Source organism: Coregonus clupeaformis, chromosome 16 (assembly GCF_020615455.1).
Source record: "Coregonus clupeaformis isolate EN_2021a chromosome 16, ASM2061545v1, whole genome shotgun sequence".
In the NCBI taxonomy this organism is placed as follows: Eukaryota; Metazoa; Chordata; class Actinopteri; order Salmoniformes; family Salmonidae; genus Coregonus; species Coregonus clupeaformis.
The window spans coordinates 27,614,364-27,628,115 of NC_059207.1; the positions used below are offsets into that span (position 1 = coordinate 27,614,364).

A 13,752-nucleotide genomic window follows, 5' to 3' on the forward strand; every position below is an offset into this window, starting at 1 on the left:
TTTTCTCTACAGCAAATTACAAGAAGTCAACTGAGGCTCTGAAGTGAAATTAGTTTTACTTGTTTAATTTCCGATCTTCAAAGTGTTTCATAACATGTACGCGTTTGAAATACTATACTCCCATAGCCGTGCAGGGCACTTACAATACATGAAAATGCCTCCAGGAAATGTAATTTCAGTTTAAGTAATGTGATATAAAATGGACATTGTCCAAAATGCCGGTAAAACAAATGGCTTTCAGCATTCAATAGCCACCACTGAGAGCCAAAGGAAGGTCACATTGAAAACTCAGATTGCAGTTCATCTCCTTATCATGGCCCACTGTAAGGGTGACTTACAAACACATTCTTCTCATAGATTGAAACAGATTCAATTGTTACAATACAATTGGAGAATGCATTGCAAATCTATATTCTCTTCTCAATACTTTATAACTCTCATTGTCAGTCATAATTTAGCTGCTAGCTGGTCACTGAAGGGAATTTAGTCCACAGGATTGCACACATATTAGTGAGAGCAGGAAGACTGGAAGAGCAGTGAAAGTAGCAAACGGCTGCCTATTTAATCATATTTTCCATTCAAGCCAGGTCTCCCTAGGTTACTTATTAATTACCCCATAATTCCTAATCTAATCAGTTATGCTTAACTACTCTTTGTACTCCAATATTCAAATTAATTAGTGGTCTATCCAAAGGGCACGAACATCGGTATGAGGGGAGGCCGCCAGGGACCGCCTGTATCGACATTTGAATAAATGTGGCACTAATTTGCATATTGTCAAATGGTTAGATTTTGTGAATAATACTTACGAACCCATGTTCATTTTATATCACTCACAGTTCGTGGTGGAGAAATATTTGAGAAAAATGACTCATTCTCGTACTCAGATACATTTATTGCAGGGGTGTCAAACAACATTTCTGGAAGGCCAAGTGTCTACTGGTTTTCGTTATTACCTTTCAATTCGTGTCCAATTTACCCTGTGTTTATAACCAAGTGGGAAGGTGGTATTTACCACATAGGACTGAGAAAAATCCACTTGAACACCCCTCGAACTGGTAATTACTAGTGGGAAACTCGCCTATCATCCCTGAGCGCCAACTTCTCCCACATACTGACCTCTGACATCACCTTCTAAGGAAATGACCTTGATAACAGCATTTTTGGTAGTTAAATGCAACAGCAAAACATTATTTATGAAAATAAATCTATTAATATGGTTTTTGAACACTATAATTTGTTTGCGAGCATGATAGCTGTACGTTTAGTTTATTGTTGATGCAGCTTGTTTGCCATTAGCCAATCAGCGTTTCTCAATGAGTTCCAAGCATATGAATGCATCCAACTCGTATTTACTACTTCACAACTGGAAATTACCACCTTCCCACTTGGTTATGAACACAGCATTAGACTTAGACAACCAGGTAAGGAGAGTTCGTAACTAATTAGTGACCTTAATTGATCAATAATGTACAAGGAAGGAGTGAAAACCCACAGGCCATTGGCCCTTCAGCAATTGAGTTTGACTCAATTAATGGCCTGATTTATGGCCTGTGTAGTGATGTTCCTGGTCGTATGATGGGAAAGCTAGCCTATAAGTCTGGCAAACTAGGCAACATCCAGTATGACTCTGTTCTCTCTAATTTTACTTGCTAATCACTGCAGATGTTTTGCGATGGTGCAATGATATACCCATGGAGATAGCCATGGTGTACCATGTCAACAAGGAGTCTGATAGCCTGACAGAGCACTGCATTAAAAGGATTTGTGTGTGCAGCATTAGAAATTGAGCATTTATTGGTGAAAAGATCATTCACAATTTTGGGGCTAAGTCACTGATTTGCATTGTGGGGCTAATCCACATCACACCACTGGAATCATCCAATTATTCATATGGAAGTGGAATAAAGGTCTGGGGGGAGATCAGCCTTGCCACCAGGTCAAAATGAGCCTGATTCTCAGATTACACACATGCCTATTATTCTTGGGATAGAAGCCCGCTTGACAGTTTACCATCATTATTAGGCACTGGCTATGCAGTTTGTCAATGTGCCTGTCTCTAAATAGAGACTTTGATTTCAAGATTTGTTAAATATTTATTTAAGCAATGAAGCAGAACCAAGTCATATCTGTGAAAGACTTGAGAATTCGAACATTTAGAAAAATGGAGCCTCAACGTTTACTTCATGGCATCCTTGGCATTGATACAATACAATACATTGTGTCCCTTAACCCTATGTTTGAGACCAAGGTTCTAATGCAACATTAAATGAAATTATGGGATATAGCTGAAATGAATGACCATGTTGTTATCATTTCTGCTATATGAGAAGACTGCATTTCATAACTGTTTGACTGGGAGGCCTACGTTAGTGGTCCTCTGTAGCTCAGCTGGTAGAGCACGGCGCTTGTAACGCCAAGGTTGTGGGTTCGATCCCCGGGACCACCCATACACAAATAAATGTATGCACGCATGACTGTAAGTCGCTTTGGATAAAAGCGTCTGCTAAATGGCATATTATTATTATTATTATTGTTAGTTTCGTGTGTAGCCCTACACGTTATGAGCTGGAATTGACATAGAAAAAGTAGGGTAAATGTGATCTCATGAAAGTACCTGACAAATAAATAACATTTATTACGCATTTAGTGATGTGCAGGAACAGGCACATGTCCTGGCTTGACTTTAAAAGATGAAATTAGTTTTATAGTGAATGAGCTAGCTGATTGTGGAAGCATGACATAAAAGACAGCCGATTCCCGAAATGTCACAATCCACTGAACATAATTTCCATGCGTAGGCTATAACAGAGTAGACCTAATCGAGCTGTGTCAACCGTAAGATGGACTCCTCTCATAATAATTTCAGAGAAGCAATATTCTTGCTAAGATAGCGGTGTTAATCGTTTTTCAGTAAACGAGTGAATCATCATCGCCCTCTTCTGGTTTCCCGAAGCTCATTAAATGAACTCCTGTGATTCCAGAACACTCAAAAAGAAGCGCAGAGACTCGCACGAAAGTCAGAGGCGGACGCGCGGCTTTTGGAGAGTCAAGTCTGGTCAAGTCTGCACTCAGCATAAACCTCCAGAGAAATGTCATTGTGAAAAGTTATTTGACATCAATATTGTTGCCAAATAATTATCTTTGCGTATCGTTTCAAGTCAGGGAGCTCCGAACTGGATCATCAGAGCTCTTGATGTGGAGAGATGCCACAGTTCATTCGATATGTACACTTTACACCAGAAATAATTTCTTAAAGGGATTGAATTCCTTTACCAAGAGGATTTTGACATTTTATTTTTTGTGTTTTGAAATTGGTGGATTATTGAGACGGGGGAATTGTAAAGCCGAGTTCCGTAATAACTGGAGTTTTTTCAGAGGATATTCAAATTCTTACAGTTAGTTACGCAGGAATTAACGATTTGGAAAGGAATTTACAACACGTTTACAAGAGGAAGAAAATTTAATCGGATCCCTGCTTTCACAGATTCTTGACTCTGAATCTAATTAGGCTATTAATTCGTCATGATGTGGGTTTATTTGTACCTCGTTCTGTTTCTATTAGGTGAGATATTTATATTTTGATGTTTCTTAAGTTTGAAATGAGATAAAAGCATTAATTCCATAACATGACATTCATGGGGATCGTTTAGTAATTGTAGTGAACATAATACATTCCGTAGGTTTTTTCGTTTGATGCTGTTTCGTCTATAGCCTACTCATTATGAAATCAATCTTTAAGTTTTAGTATCGTATCATTAAATCAATTACATTGACATTATTTCCGTAATTACCCATAGAGTGCATGTTAGAGTTTATTAGGTGCAACATTTTACCTACTCCAAATTCTTTTTAGAGCAGATATGTATTGTCTCTTGGCATCTCATTCTCATCTGCTTATTTGATTAAGGTTGAGATAGTGAAATAACCCACATTAAATGAATGCATAGCGTAAACATGATGATGAGGATGATGATGATGATGAGGATTATCTGTCTTGGTGGTAGAAGATGTTCAATTTATCAGTTAGGATAATGGTTATTTGCATAATTTAGTTTTACTGCATACTCCCTCTACTTTAAACCAATTGAAAAGTCTAGCAATATCCCCCCTCAGCAGTTTGCAGGTTTAGAACAACCTGAAGGTATCTCTCATATCACTCTTTCCATCTATATTGGAGTGGGTGTGTGTATCTTTCCTTGTCTATGTCATTGAAGAGATAAGCCTTTATTTTACTTTCAATATTTCTGTTATTGATTTGACTGTCATATACAATAACAATATGGAAAACTGTAATATCCCCAAGATAAGTGCATTGAGATCAATGACCATGAAGCATAACAGATAATAGACTGAAGAATATCTCATAACTAGGTGAACGTCAAATACTTGTGTGCTATGAACATTACCTATATTGACTTGTCAAACAAGTCTAATATATTTGGATCTGTTCCTGGCAGTGGAGGCTGCTGAGGGGAGGATGGCTCATACAAATGGCTGGAACGGAGCGAATGGATATCATTCCACTTATTCCCACTCCAGCCATTACCACAAGCCCGTCCTCCCCAATTAAGGTGCCACCAACCTCCTGTGGTTCCTGGGTCTAGTTGTCAAAGAAAATCATGCACCTGTTTCATACCAGTTGGCAAAACCGGTTTCAATGACGTCATGATCAGGTTGTATACAGATTGTAAAATGTTTTTTTTATATACAGTACATCTCTTTAGACCAGACAAAATACCTTTAACTGGTTCTAATCTGGTTATCTGACAAAATAACAACCAACATATTATGTATTTCCTCTGGTAATCTGACGTTTCTACCAGAAAATTACGTCGTTATGACGTCCTATGCAAAATTCTGTCTGCTGAGATTGCAAAATTGTAAGGCGTTTGAGTTTCCATTGCACAATAGCCTGCATTTAAAATAGGCCTTTCAGATCTGTTCTTGAGAGAAGAGCAATAGCACATCTTTAAGAGGGTTTAGGACCAATATATGGTGCCCAGTGGACAACATTTTACATGGGATGTCATAATGAAAATGTTCTGGTTGTAAATTGGTTGTGGCTACATCAAATAACTAGATTATAACCAGGTAAAGATGTCTCTTTCATGACAACATTGAGACATTAAGTAAATTGTCATAAGTGGTCAGAAAATCATATAAAAAATGAATTTCAACCCGACCGTGGCGTCACAGAAACCAGTTTTGCACGTTGGGTGATTACACGGTTAATTAATTGCAATTTCCTTAGATGTGTATGTTTTCTCTGCATGTTTGATATTCATAAACAAAAATGTTCTGTGATCAGAAACAGCCCTTACACCAGTGTTTTCTAAACCTCTCCTTGAGTACCCCACAGCCATTCTACTTATTTTATGTATTCCAGTGCTAGCACTCAATTTGTCAACTTATCACCAAGCCCTTCATCTGTTGAATCAGGTGTGCTAATTCTGTAATATATCAAATACATGGAACAGCTGGGGGTACTCAAGGAGAGGTTTCGGAAACACTACCTTACACCATATGAAATGTTCATACAGCACCAGTGGTATCTACAGTAAATCCATCAAATATGCCCATGCATGTGTAAGACTAATGAGAGAACCTCCTTTCTCTCCCTCAGACGGGGTTGTGTGCTCCTGGGGCGGTTCCTATTCGGCCCTGGCTGGGACGAGTGCCCATGGCTTGGTGGATTGCGTGAGGGCCAGTGACATGTGCAACCAGAACCCCCAGTGCAGCTCCCGCTACAGGGTGATGCGCCAGTGCCTGGTGGGCAGAGAGAGGGACACCATGCTGGCCAACAGGGAGTGCCAGGCTGCCCTGGAGGTGCTGCTGGTCAGCCCGCTGTATGACTGTCGCTGTAAAAGGGGCATGAAGAAAGAGCTGCAGTGTCTGCAGAGCTACTGGAGCATCCACATGGGCCTGACCGAAGGTGAGACTAAAATAAATCAATTCATGTTTGTGTCTGGTGCAACATACAAAGCTAGAGAGATACTTACAAATTGAGAACTGCTGTTATGTGCAAAGATGTCTGCTATTATGAATTGTACCTATATGACATTGATAAAAAACAGACGTTTTGTTAGTGAACAAACATGTCATCAGATAGTGATCATGCAGGTCTCTGTACAAAATGCAGAGCACAAGGAAAGGAAAGTCTCATGGATTCTATGTTGCACCTGCTACAGGATATAGTGACACCCTGAAACCCCTGATGAAAAATATATGCTTTCCATTCTCTGTGAAATAATGGAGCAATAATTAAATTATAGCAGCGAGACCTGTTATGGGAGCACTATTGGTTTTCACCTAAAGAGTTCCATATTATCATATTATTAGGTTATAAACCCACCGTTCAATGACCTGGAGCCGGCCACTTACACAGTGCAGGAGGTAATGTTTCACTTAAACCTTAGCCCTTCAAAAGCCTACTTTACATTGTCATAAGCATGGTATGATGAATATCTTAAGACATCACTGCAGCTGATGTCAAATCAGATCATAAGATCTATTGTAGTCAAAAGCTTTGACACATATGCTATTCAACCGCGGTTAGAGTACATCAGTCTCTAAGCCTATGCTCTACGATAGACGGTTTAAGTGAAATGTTAGGACACTGAAGCAGACCTCTTTGAACAGAGTTAACATTTTATGATACAATAGGCTGCAGTAAGTTGTTTGGACAAATACAGACCTCCCCTGTGTCCTTCACTGAGGATACTTAACCGAAGAATGCAACTGTCCCATTTTGGCACTGTCCAGGGAGATAAAACGGGCTTTAATGGAGGCCAGAGCTCTTACAGTGCAGCTTTAATCTAATCACGATCCATTGTGCAGTCAACCAGGCTTTTGTTAACTGGAAGAAATCTGTGTATAACATTGTTCTTTGGAAACAAACACAAGGGCTGATTCCCCACGGACCCTCAAAAACGCTGCAAGCCACTTAAAAAATTGTTGTGGACAAAAACCGGAAAAAGTTGGGATATTGTAGGAAGCGCACCAGCTTTGAAAGGTTTTCTTTCAAAGCTGGTAGGGGGATGTCTATGGGCTATGTAGATAAATCCTAAGAGCCCGCCTGTGTTGCTGTTGACTAAAGTGGCAAGTCATTAAGGGACTTTGGGGCAGATTTATTAAAGGCCCAATGCAACCTGTTTTTATTTTAATACCAAATCATTTCTGGGGAACAATTAAGTACCTTACTATAATAATTTCCCATTAAAATGGTATACAGTGCAGTCGGAAAGTATTTAGACCCCTTCTCTTTTTCCACATTTTGTTACGTTACAGCCTTATTCTGAAATTGATTAAATCAAACATTTTCCTCATCAATCTACACACAATACCCCATAATGACAAAGTGAAAACAGGTAATTTTTTTGTGCAAATGTATTACTAATTAAAAACAGAAATAGCTTATTTACATAAGTATTCAGACCCTTTGCTATGAGCTCAGGTGCATCCTGTTCCTATCACGTTTCAGGAGAAGACCCAGATACAGACAGTGTTGAAGTAACAAAAGTTTATTACAAAAACAGGGAGCAGGTAAACGACAGGTCAAGGGCAGGCAGAGGTCAGTAATCCAGATCAGAGCCCGAAAGGTACAGAACGGCAGGCAGTCTCAGGGTCAGGGCAGGCAGAGGTCAATAATCCAGGGTGGTGTGACAAGGTACAGAACGGCAGGCAGGCTCAGGGTCAGGGCAGGCAGAATGGTCAAAACCGGGAAAACTAGAAAACAGGAACTTCAGAAAGACAGGAGCAAGGGGAAACAGGAGACAAAGGGCTGTGAGACATAGGTTTGATCCTAGACACATGAAAAGTGGGATGTATACAGAGGGTACGGGGCAACAGAAGACGAACAGCAGAGGGGCTAATGATCTTGGAGATGGGGAATGGGACGATAAACCATACCCTCTGCCCGAGACGATACCGGGGAGCCGGGGTCCGGTGGCGATCGGCTTGTCGCCGATACCTGGAGGTGGTCTTGAGAAGAGCCGACCAGGCTCTCCTCCAGGTATGATGACAGCGGTGGACAAACATCTGGGCCGAGGGTATGCCAACCTCTTCCTCTTGCTCCGGGAAGAGCAGGGGCTGATAACCCAGGGAACACTCAAAAGGGCGAAAGACCCGTGACAGAGCAGGGAAGGGTATTGCAGGAGTATTTGACCCACACTAGTTGCTGGCTCCAGGTGGTGGGGTTGGCGGAGACCAGGCAGCACAGAGTCATCTCCAGGTCTTGGTTGGCCCGCTCCGACTGGCCATTGGACTGAGGGTGGAAACCGGAGGACAGGCTGGCCGACTACCCAATGAGTGTGCAGAAAGCCTTCCAGAACCGGGATTAGAACTGAGGACCCCGTTCGGAGACCATGTCCACTGGGAGTCCATTAATCTGGAAGACGTGCAGCGTCCTCTCCGTGGTGTTGAGGCGATGGGAGAAGAAGGCGCAGGGATGTAACTTGAGGTCCAGGGCCGAACACTGGGAAAGGACCGCCCCCACTCCGACATCCGAAGCATCGGCCTCCACCATGAACTGGTGGGACGGGTCAGGATGAACCAAGATGGGAGCAGTGGTGAAATGGTGTTTGATGTCCCGGAACGCCCGGTCAGCAGCTGGGGACCATGTGAACGGAACCTTAGAGAGGTGTGTGCAGACAGGGGGGAAGCCAGGGTGCTGTAACCCCGGATAAAGCGGCGATAAAATTTGGCGAATCCCAGTAAACGTTGCAGCTGCACTCTGGACATAGGCTGGGGCCAATCCACCACCGCTCTCACCTTCCCGGGATCCATCTGTACACTCCCTTCAGTGATGATGTAGCCCAGGAAGGGGATGGTGGAGCAATGGAATTCGCATTTCTCCGCTTTGACAAAAAGCTGGTACTCCAAGAGGTGTTGAAGGACCTGTTGGACATAGGGCACGTGGTCTTGGGCGGAGCGGGAAAAGGCGAGGATGTCGTCGAGGTAGACGAAGATGAACCGGATCAATGTGTCACAGAGAACATCATTAACCAGGGCCTGGAACACAGCAGGAGCATTGGTAAGGCCAAATGGCATGACCAGATACTCGTAGTGACCGCTGGCCATGTTGAAGGCAGTCTTCCACTCGTCCCCCTCCCGTATCTGCCCCAGGTGGTAGGCATTCCGTAGGTTCAGCTTGGAGAACACATTGGCCCCCTGGAGCAGCTCGAAGGCAGAGGAGATGAGTGGTAGCGGGTAACAGTTCTTCACCGTGATGTCTTTGAGGCCACGGGCGCAGGGTTTTGTCCTTCTTCTCCACAAAGAAGAACCCTGCGCCGGCAGGGGAGGCAGAAGGATGGATGAACCCGGCAGCTAGGGAGTCCTCAATGTAGGTCTCCGTAGCCTTGGTCTCCGGACCCGACAGCGTCCCCCCGGGGCAGAGTGGCGCCTGGGAAAAGGTTGATTCCGCAGTCGTAGGGTTGGTGCAGTGGAAGCGAAGTGGCCCGGGCCTTACTGAACACCTCCCGGAGGTCCTGGTACTCAGCGGGAATGGCGGAGAAGTCTGGGGCAACTTCAGAGCCCACAGGAAGACATCCCGGGGCAGGCTGCGCTGACTTCAGGCAATGGGCATGGCAGAACGGGCTCCAGCCCATAATGGCACCTGCAGTCCAGTCTATGATGGGATTGTGTCGCTGGAGCCAAGAGAATCCCAATACCACGGGAACCTGAGGAGACTTAATCAGCATAAATTGGATTGCCTCACTGACCCTGACACTTGTAGGTTGATGGGAGTGGTATTGTAAGTGACCCGGCCTATAGTGAGCCCGTCCAGCGCTCTAACGTCCATGGGAATGGAGAGGGGCTGAGTGGGGATGCCAAGCTCGGACGCCAGGGTAGTGTCCATAAAGCTCTCATCGGCCCCAGAGTCGATGAGTACCCAGATAGATTGACTGGTTCCCCACAGCAAGATGGCATGAAAGGGGGTGCGAGTAAGGGGAGAAGAAAAAGTTATACTCTGGCCCACCAGAGTATGCACTCCTACCAGTGAGCCTGTTTTTTTAGTGGACAGGTGGACACAAAATGACCAGTAGTCCCGCAATACAGGCAACTCTTTGTGTGAAGCCTGTATTGCCGTTCGGCTGGAGACAGCCTAGCTCTGCCTAGTTGCATCGGCCCGGGAAGAGGTGAATCGGCAGACTTCGGAGACTCTCTGGGGAACTCGGGTAGCCTCGGGTTCTCTCGGCAACAGAGCCGTCGGGGACTTCCGGGATGCCTCGGAGACGAGGTGAAACCGGACTTCCTCTCCTTCCTTCATTCCCATAGCTTCAAGCTTGTCCTTTACTTCCTCCGATACTCCGTGCAGGAACGTGTCGAACAGCTCTTCCGGGTTGCAGGCACACTCAGCTGTCAACGTGCGGAAATCCAATGCATAGTCTGCCACACTGCGGGATTCTTGCCGAAGCTGGAGTAACTTCCGGGCAGCCTCTCTCCCGGACAATGGAGCATCGAAAACCTTCTTTACCTCCTGCACAAACTCCTCCAGACTGAAGCTTACGGCCGAATGTTGTTCCCACACTGCCGTAGCCCAGGCGTGAGCCCTCCCGGACATCAGCGCGAAGAGGTACGCTATTTTAGAGCGATCCGAGGGGAAGGAGGAGGGCTGAAGCTCGATGATGAGCGAACACTGAGCGAGAAATGCCCGACAGGTTCCCGACTCTCCAGGGGAGGTTAGCGGGGTTCTCGGGAAACCGGGGTGGCCGGGGAGGCCGTGCTGCTAACAGCCAGGTTATTGAGGGACTGGGAGGTTACCGTCGTGGTAGGCTGCCTAACAGACAACCAGCGGAATTGCTCCAGCAATGTGTTAAACGCTCTGTGATGGCGTTTGGCCAAGGTCTGGAACCCTTCCATGAGACAACGAAGCAACTCCTCGTGCCTTCCAATGGTGGCTCCTTGGGAGGAGATGGCATTGCGGAGCTGGTTCGAGTCTGCTGGGTCAATCATGGCCAGTTCGTACTATAACGTTTCAGGAGAAGACCCAGATGCAGACAGTGTGGAAGTAACAAAAGTTTATTACAAAAACAGGGGGCAGGCAAACGACAGGTCAAGGGCAGGCAGAGGTCAGTAATCCAGATCAGAGTCCGAAAGGTACAGATCGGCAGGCAGTCTCAGGGTCAGGGCAGGCAGAGGTCAATAATCCAGGGTGGTGTGACAAGGTACAGAACGGCAGGCAGGCTCAGGGTCAGGGCAGGCAGAATGGTCAAAACCGGGAAAAATAGAAAACAGGAACTTCAGAAAGAAAGGAGCAATGGGAAAACCGCTGGTAGGCTTGACGAAACAAAACGAACTGGCAACAGACAAACAGAGAACACAGTTATAAATACACTGGGGATAATGGGGAAGATGGGCGACACCTGGAGGGGGGTGGAGACAATCACAAAGACATGTGAAACAGATCAGGGTGTGACAGTTTCCATTGATCATCCTTGAGATGTTTCTACAACTTGATTGGAGTCCACCTGTGGTAAATTCAATTGATTGGACATGATTTGGAAAGGCACACACCTGTCTATATAAGAATTGGCCGTAGAGCTCCGAGACAGGATTGTGTTTAGGCACAGATCTGGGGAAGGGTACCAAACCATTTTTGCAGCATTGAAGGTCCCCAAGAACACAGTGGCCTCCATCATTCTTAAATGGAAGAAGTTTGGAACCACCAAGACTCTTCCTAGAGCTGGCCGCCAAGCCAAACTGAGCAATCGGGGGAGAAGGGCCTTGGTCAGGGAGGTGACCAAGAACCCGAAGGTCACACTGACAGAGCTCGAGAGTTCCTCTGTGGAGATGGGAGAACCTTCCAGAAGGACAACCATCTCTACAGCACTCCACCAATCAGGCCTTTATGGTAGAGTGGTCAGACTGAAGCCACTCCTCAGTAAAAGGCACATGACAGCCTGCTTGGAGTTTGCCAAAAGGCACCTAAAAACTCTCAGACCATGAGCAACAAGATTCTCTGGTCTGATGAAACCATGATTGAACTCTTTGGCCTGAATGCCAAGTGTCACTTCTGGAGGAAACCTGGCATCATCCCTATGTGTGACACTCTGGCTCCATGGACTTTGATTATTGAGCCAGGGTTGTTCATTTTCTTTTGGGTGTATTTCTATGTTGGTTTCTAGGTGTTCATTTCTATGTTGTGGTGGTTATTATTCATGTGACTCCCAATCGGAGGTAACGAGTGACAGCTGTCGGCTCGTTATCTCTGATTGGGAGCCATATTTAAACTGTTGTGGTTTCACTGTGTGTTTGTGGGTTTTTGTTCCATGTTTCTGTCAGTGTTACAGAGGACTTCACTATCGTCATTTGTTGTTTTTTGTGGTTGCTTTATTAAATAAAGTCATCATGTTCACTCCACGCGCTGCGTATTGGTCCGCTTCTTCAGACGATCGTGACAGAAAAACCCACCCCAAAAGGACCAAGCAGCGTGTCCAGGAGCAAAGAGACTGGACATGGGAGGAGGCGCCTGGTAAGGAGATCGAGAGGCTGGCCATGGCCCAGGTGGGCAAATCGTGGTCCTGGGAGGACATGCTCGGGGGCAAGGGACCTTGGGGGAAGATCAAGGCCCTGGCGAGAGAGGAGCAACGGCGTCAGCAGGGCCATCATCGTTTTGAAGGACGAGAGGCAACCCCAAAAAGTTTTTTGGGGGGGGCACATGGCTTGGGCGGCTGGGCAGCAGGAGGCTGCTACAGGGAGACGTGGAGAGAAGGCTATCGGATTACGGGAGCCATTGGCGAGTAGAGGAAGGGAAGTTGTTGCGGCACGGCGTGAGAGACTGATGTGTGTTACCAGTCCGGTCCGGCCCGTTCCTGATCCCCCAGTTAAAGCCAGTGGTGTGTGTTCCCAGTACGGACCGGCCTGTTCCTACTCCACGCATCAAGCCCACGGTGTGCGTCGCCAGCCCAGCCCGGCCTGTTCCTGCTCCACGCACCAAGGATACGGTGTGCGTCGACAGCCCTGCCCGGCCTGTTCCTGCTCCACGCACCAAGCCCACGGTGTGCGTCGCCAGCCCAGCCCGGCCTGTTCCTGCTCCACGCACAGAACCTACGGTGTGCGTCGCCAGCCCAGCCCGGCCTGTTCCTGCTCCACGCACAGAACCTACGGTGTGCGTCGCCAGCCCAGCCCGGCCTGTTCCTGCTCCACGCACAGAGGATACGGTGTGCGTCGACAGCCCTGCCCGGCCTGTTCCTGCTCCACGCACCAAGGATACGGTGTGCGTCGACAGCCCTGCCCGGCCTGTTCCTGCTCCACGCACCAAGGATACGGTGTGCGTCGACAGCCCGGCCCGGCCTGTTCGGCCACTCGCACCAGGGATACGGTGCGCGTCGCCAGCCCGACCCGGCCTGTTCCGGCCACTCGCACCAGGGATACGGTGCGCGTCGCCAGCCCGGTCCGGCCTGTTCCTGCCACCCGCACCAAGTCTACGGTGCGCGTCGCCAGCCCGACCCGGCCTGTTCTGCCACCCGCACCAAGTCTACGGTGCGCGTCGCCAGCCCGACCTGGCCTGTTCCTGCCACTCGCACCAAACTGACGGTGCGCGTCGCCAGCCCGGTCCGGCCTGTTCCTGCCACCCGCACCAAGTCTACGGTGCGCGTCGCCAGCCCGGTCCGGCCTGTTCCTTCTCCCCGCACTAGCCCTGAGATGCGTGTCCTCAGCCCGGTACCTCCAGTTCCGGCACTACGCGCCAGGCCTAAGGTGCGCCTCAGACGGCCAGAGTCTGCCGTCTGCCCAACGGGCGCCTGAACT

At 47.0% G+C, this 13,752-nt stretch overlaps 1 protein-coding gene across 1 annotated transcript in view; it reads left to right on the top strand.

The window, feature by feature from the left end:
• Window positions 1-3,010: 3,010 nt before the first annotated feature.
• Window positions 3,011-13,752, top strand: part of LOC121584102 (GDNF family receptor alpha-2-like) — an 82,219-nt gene continuing 71,477 nt past the window's right edge. Inside the window, exons 1-2 of the mRNA XM_041899933.1 lie at window positions 3,011-3,565; window positions 5,627-5,935. Coding sequence (XP_041755867.1) covers window positions 3,526-3,565; window positions 5,627-5,935 — 349 coding nt within the window. The 5' untranslated portion in view covers window positions 3,011-3,525. The remainder of the gene's footprint in view (window positions 3,566-5,626; window positions 5,936-13,752) is intronic.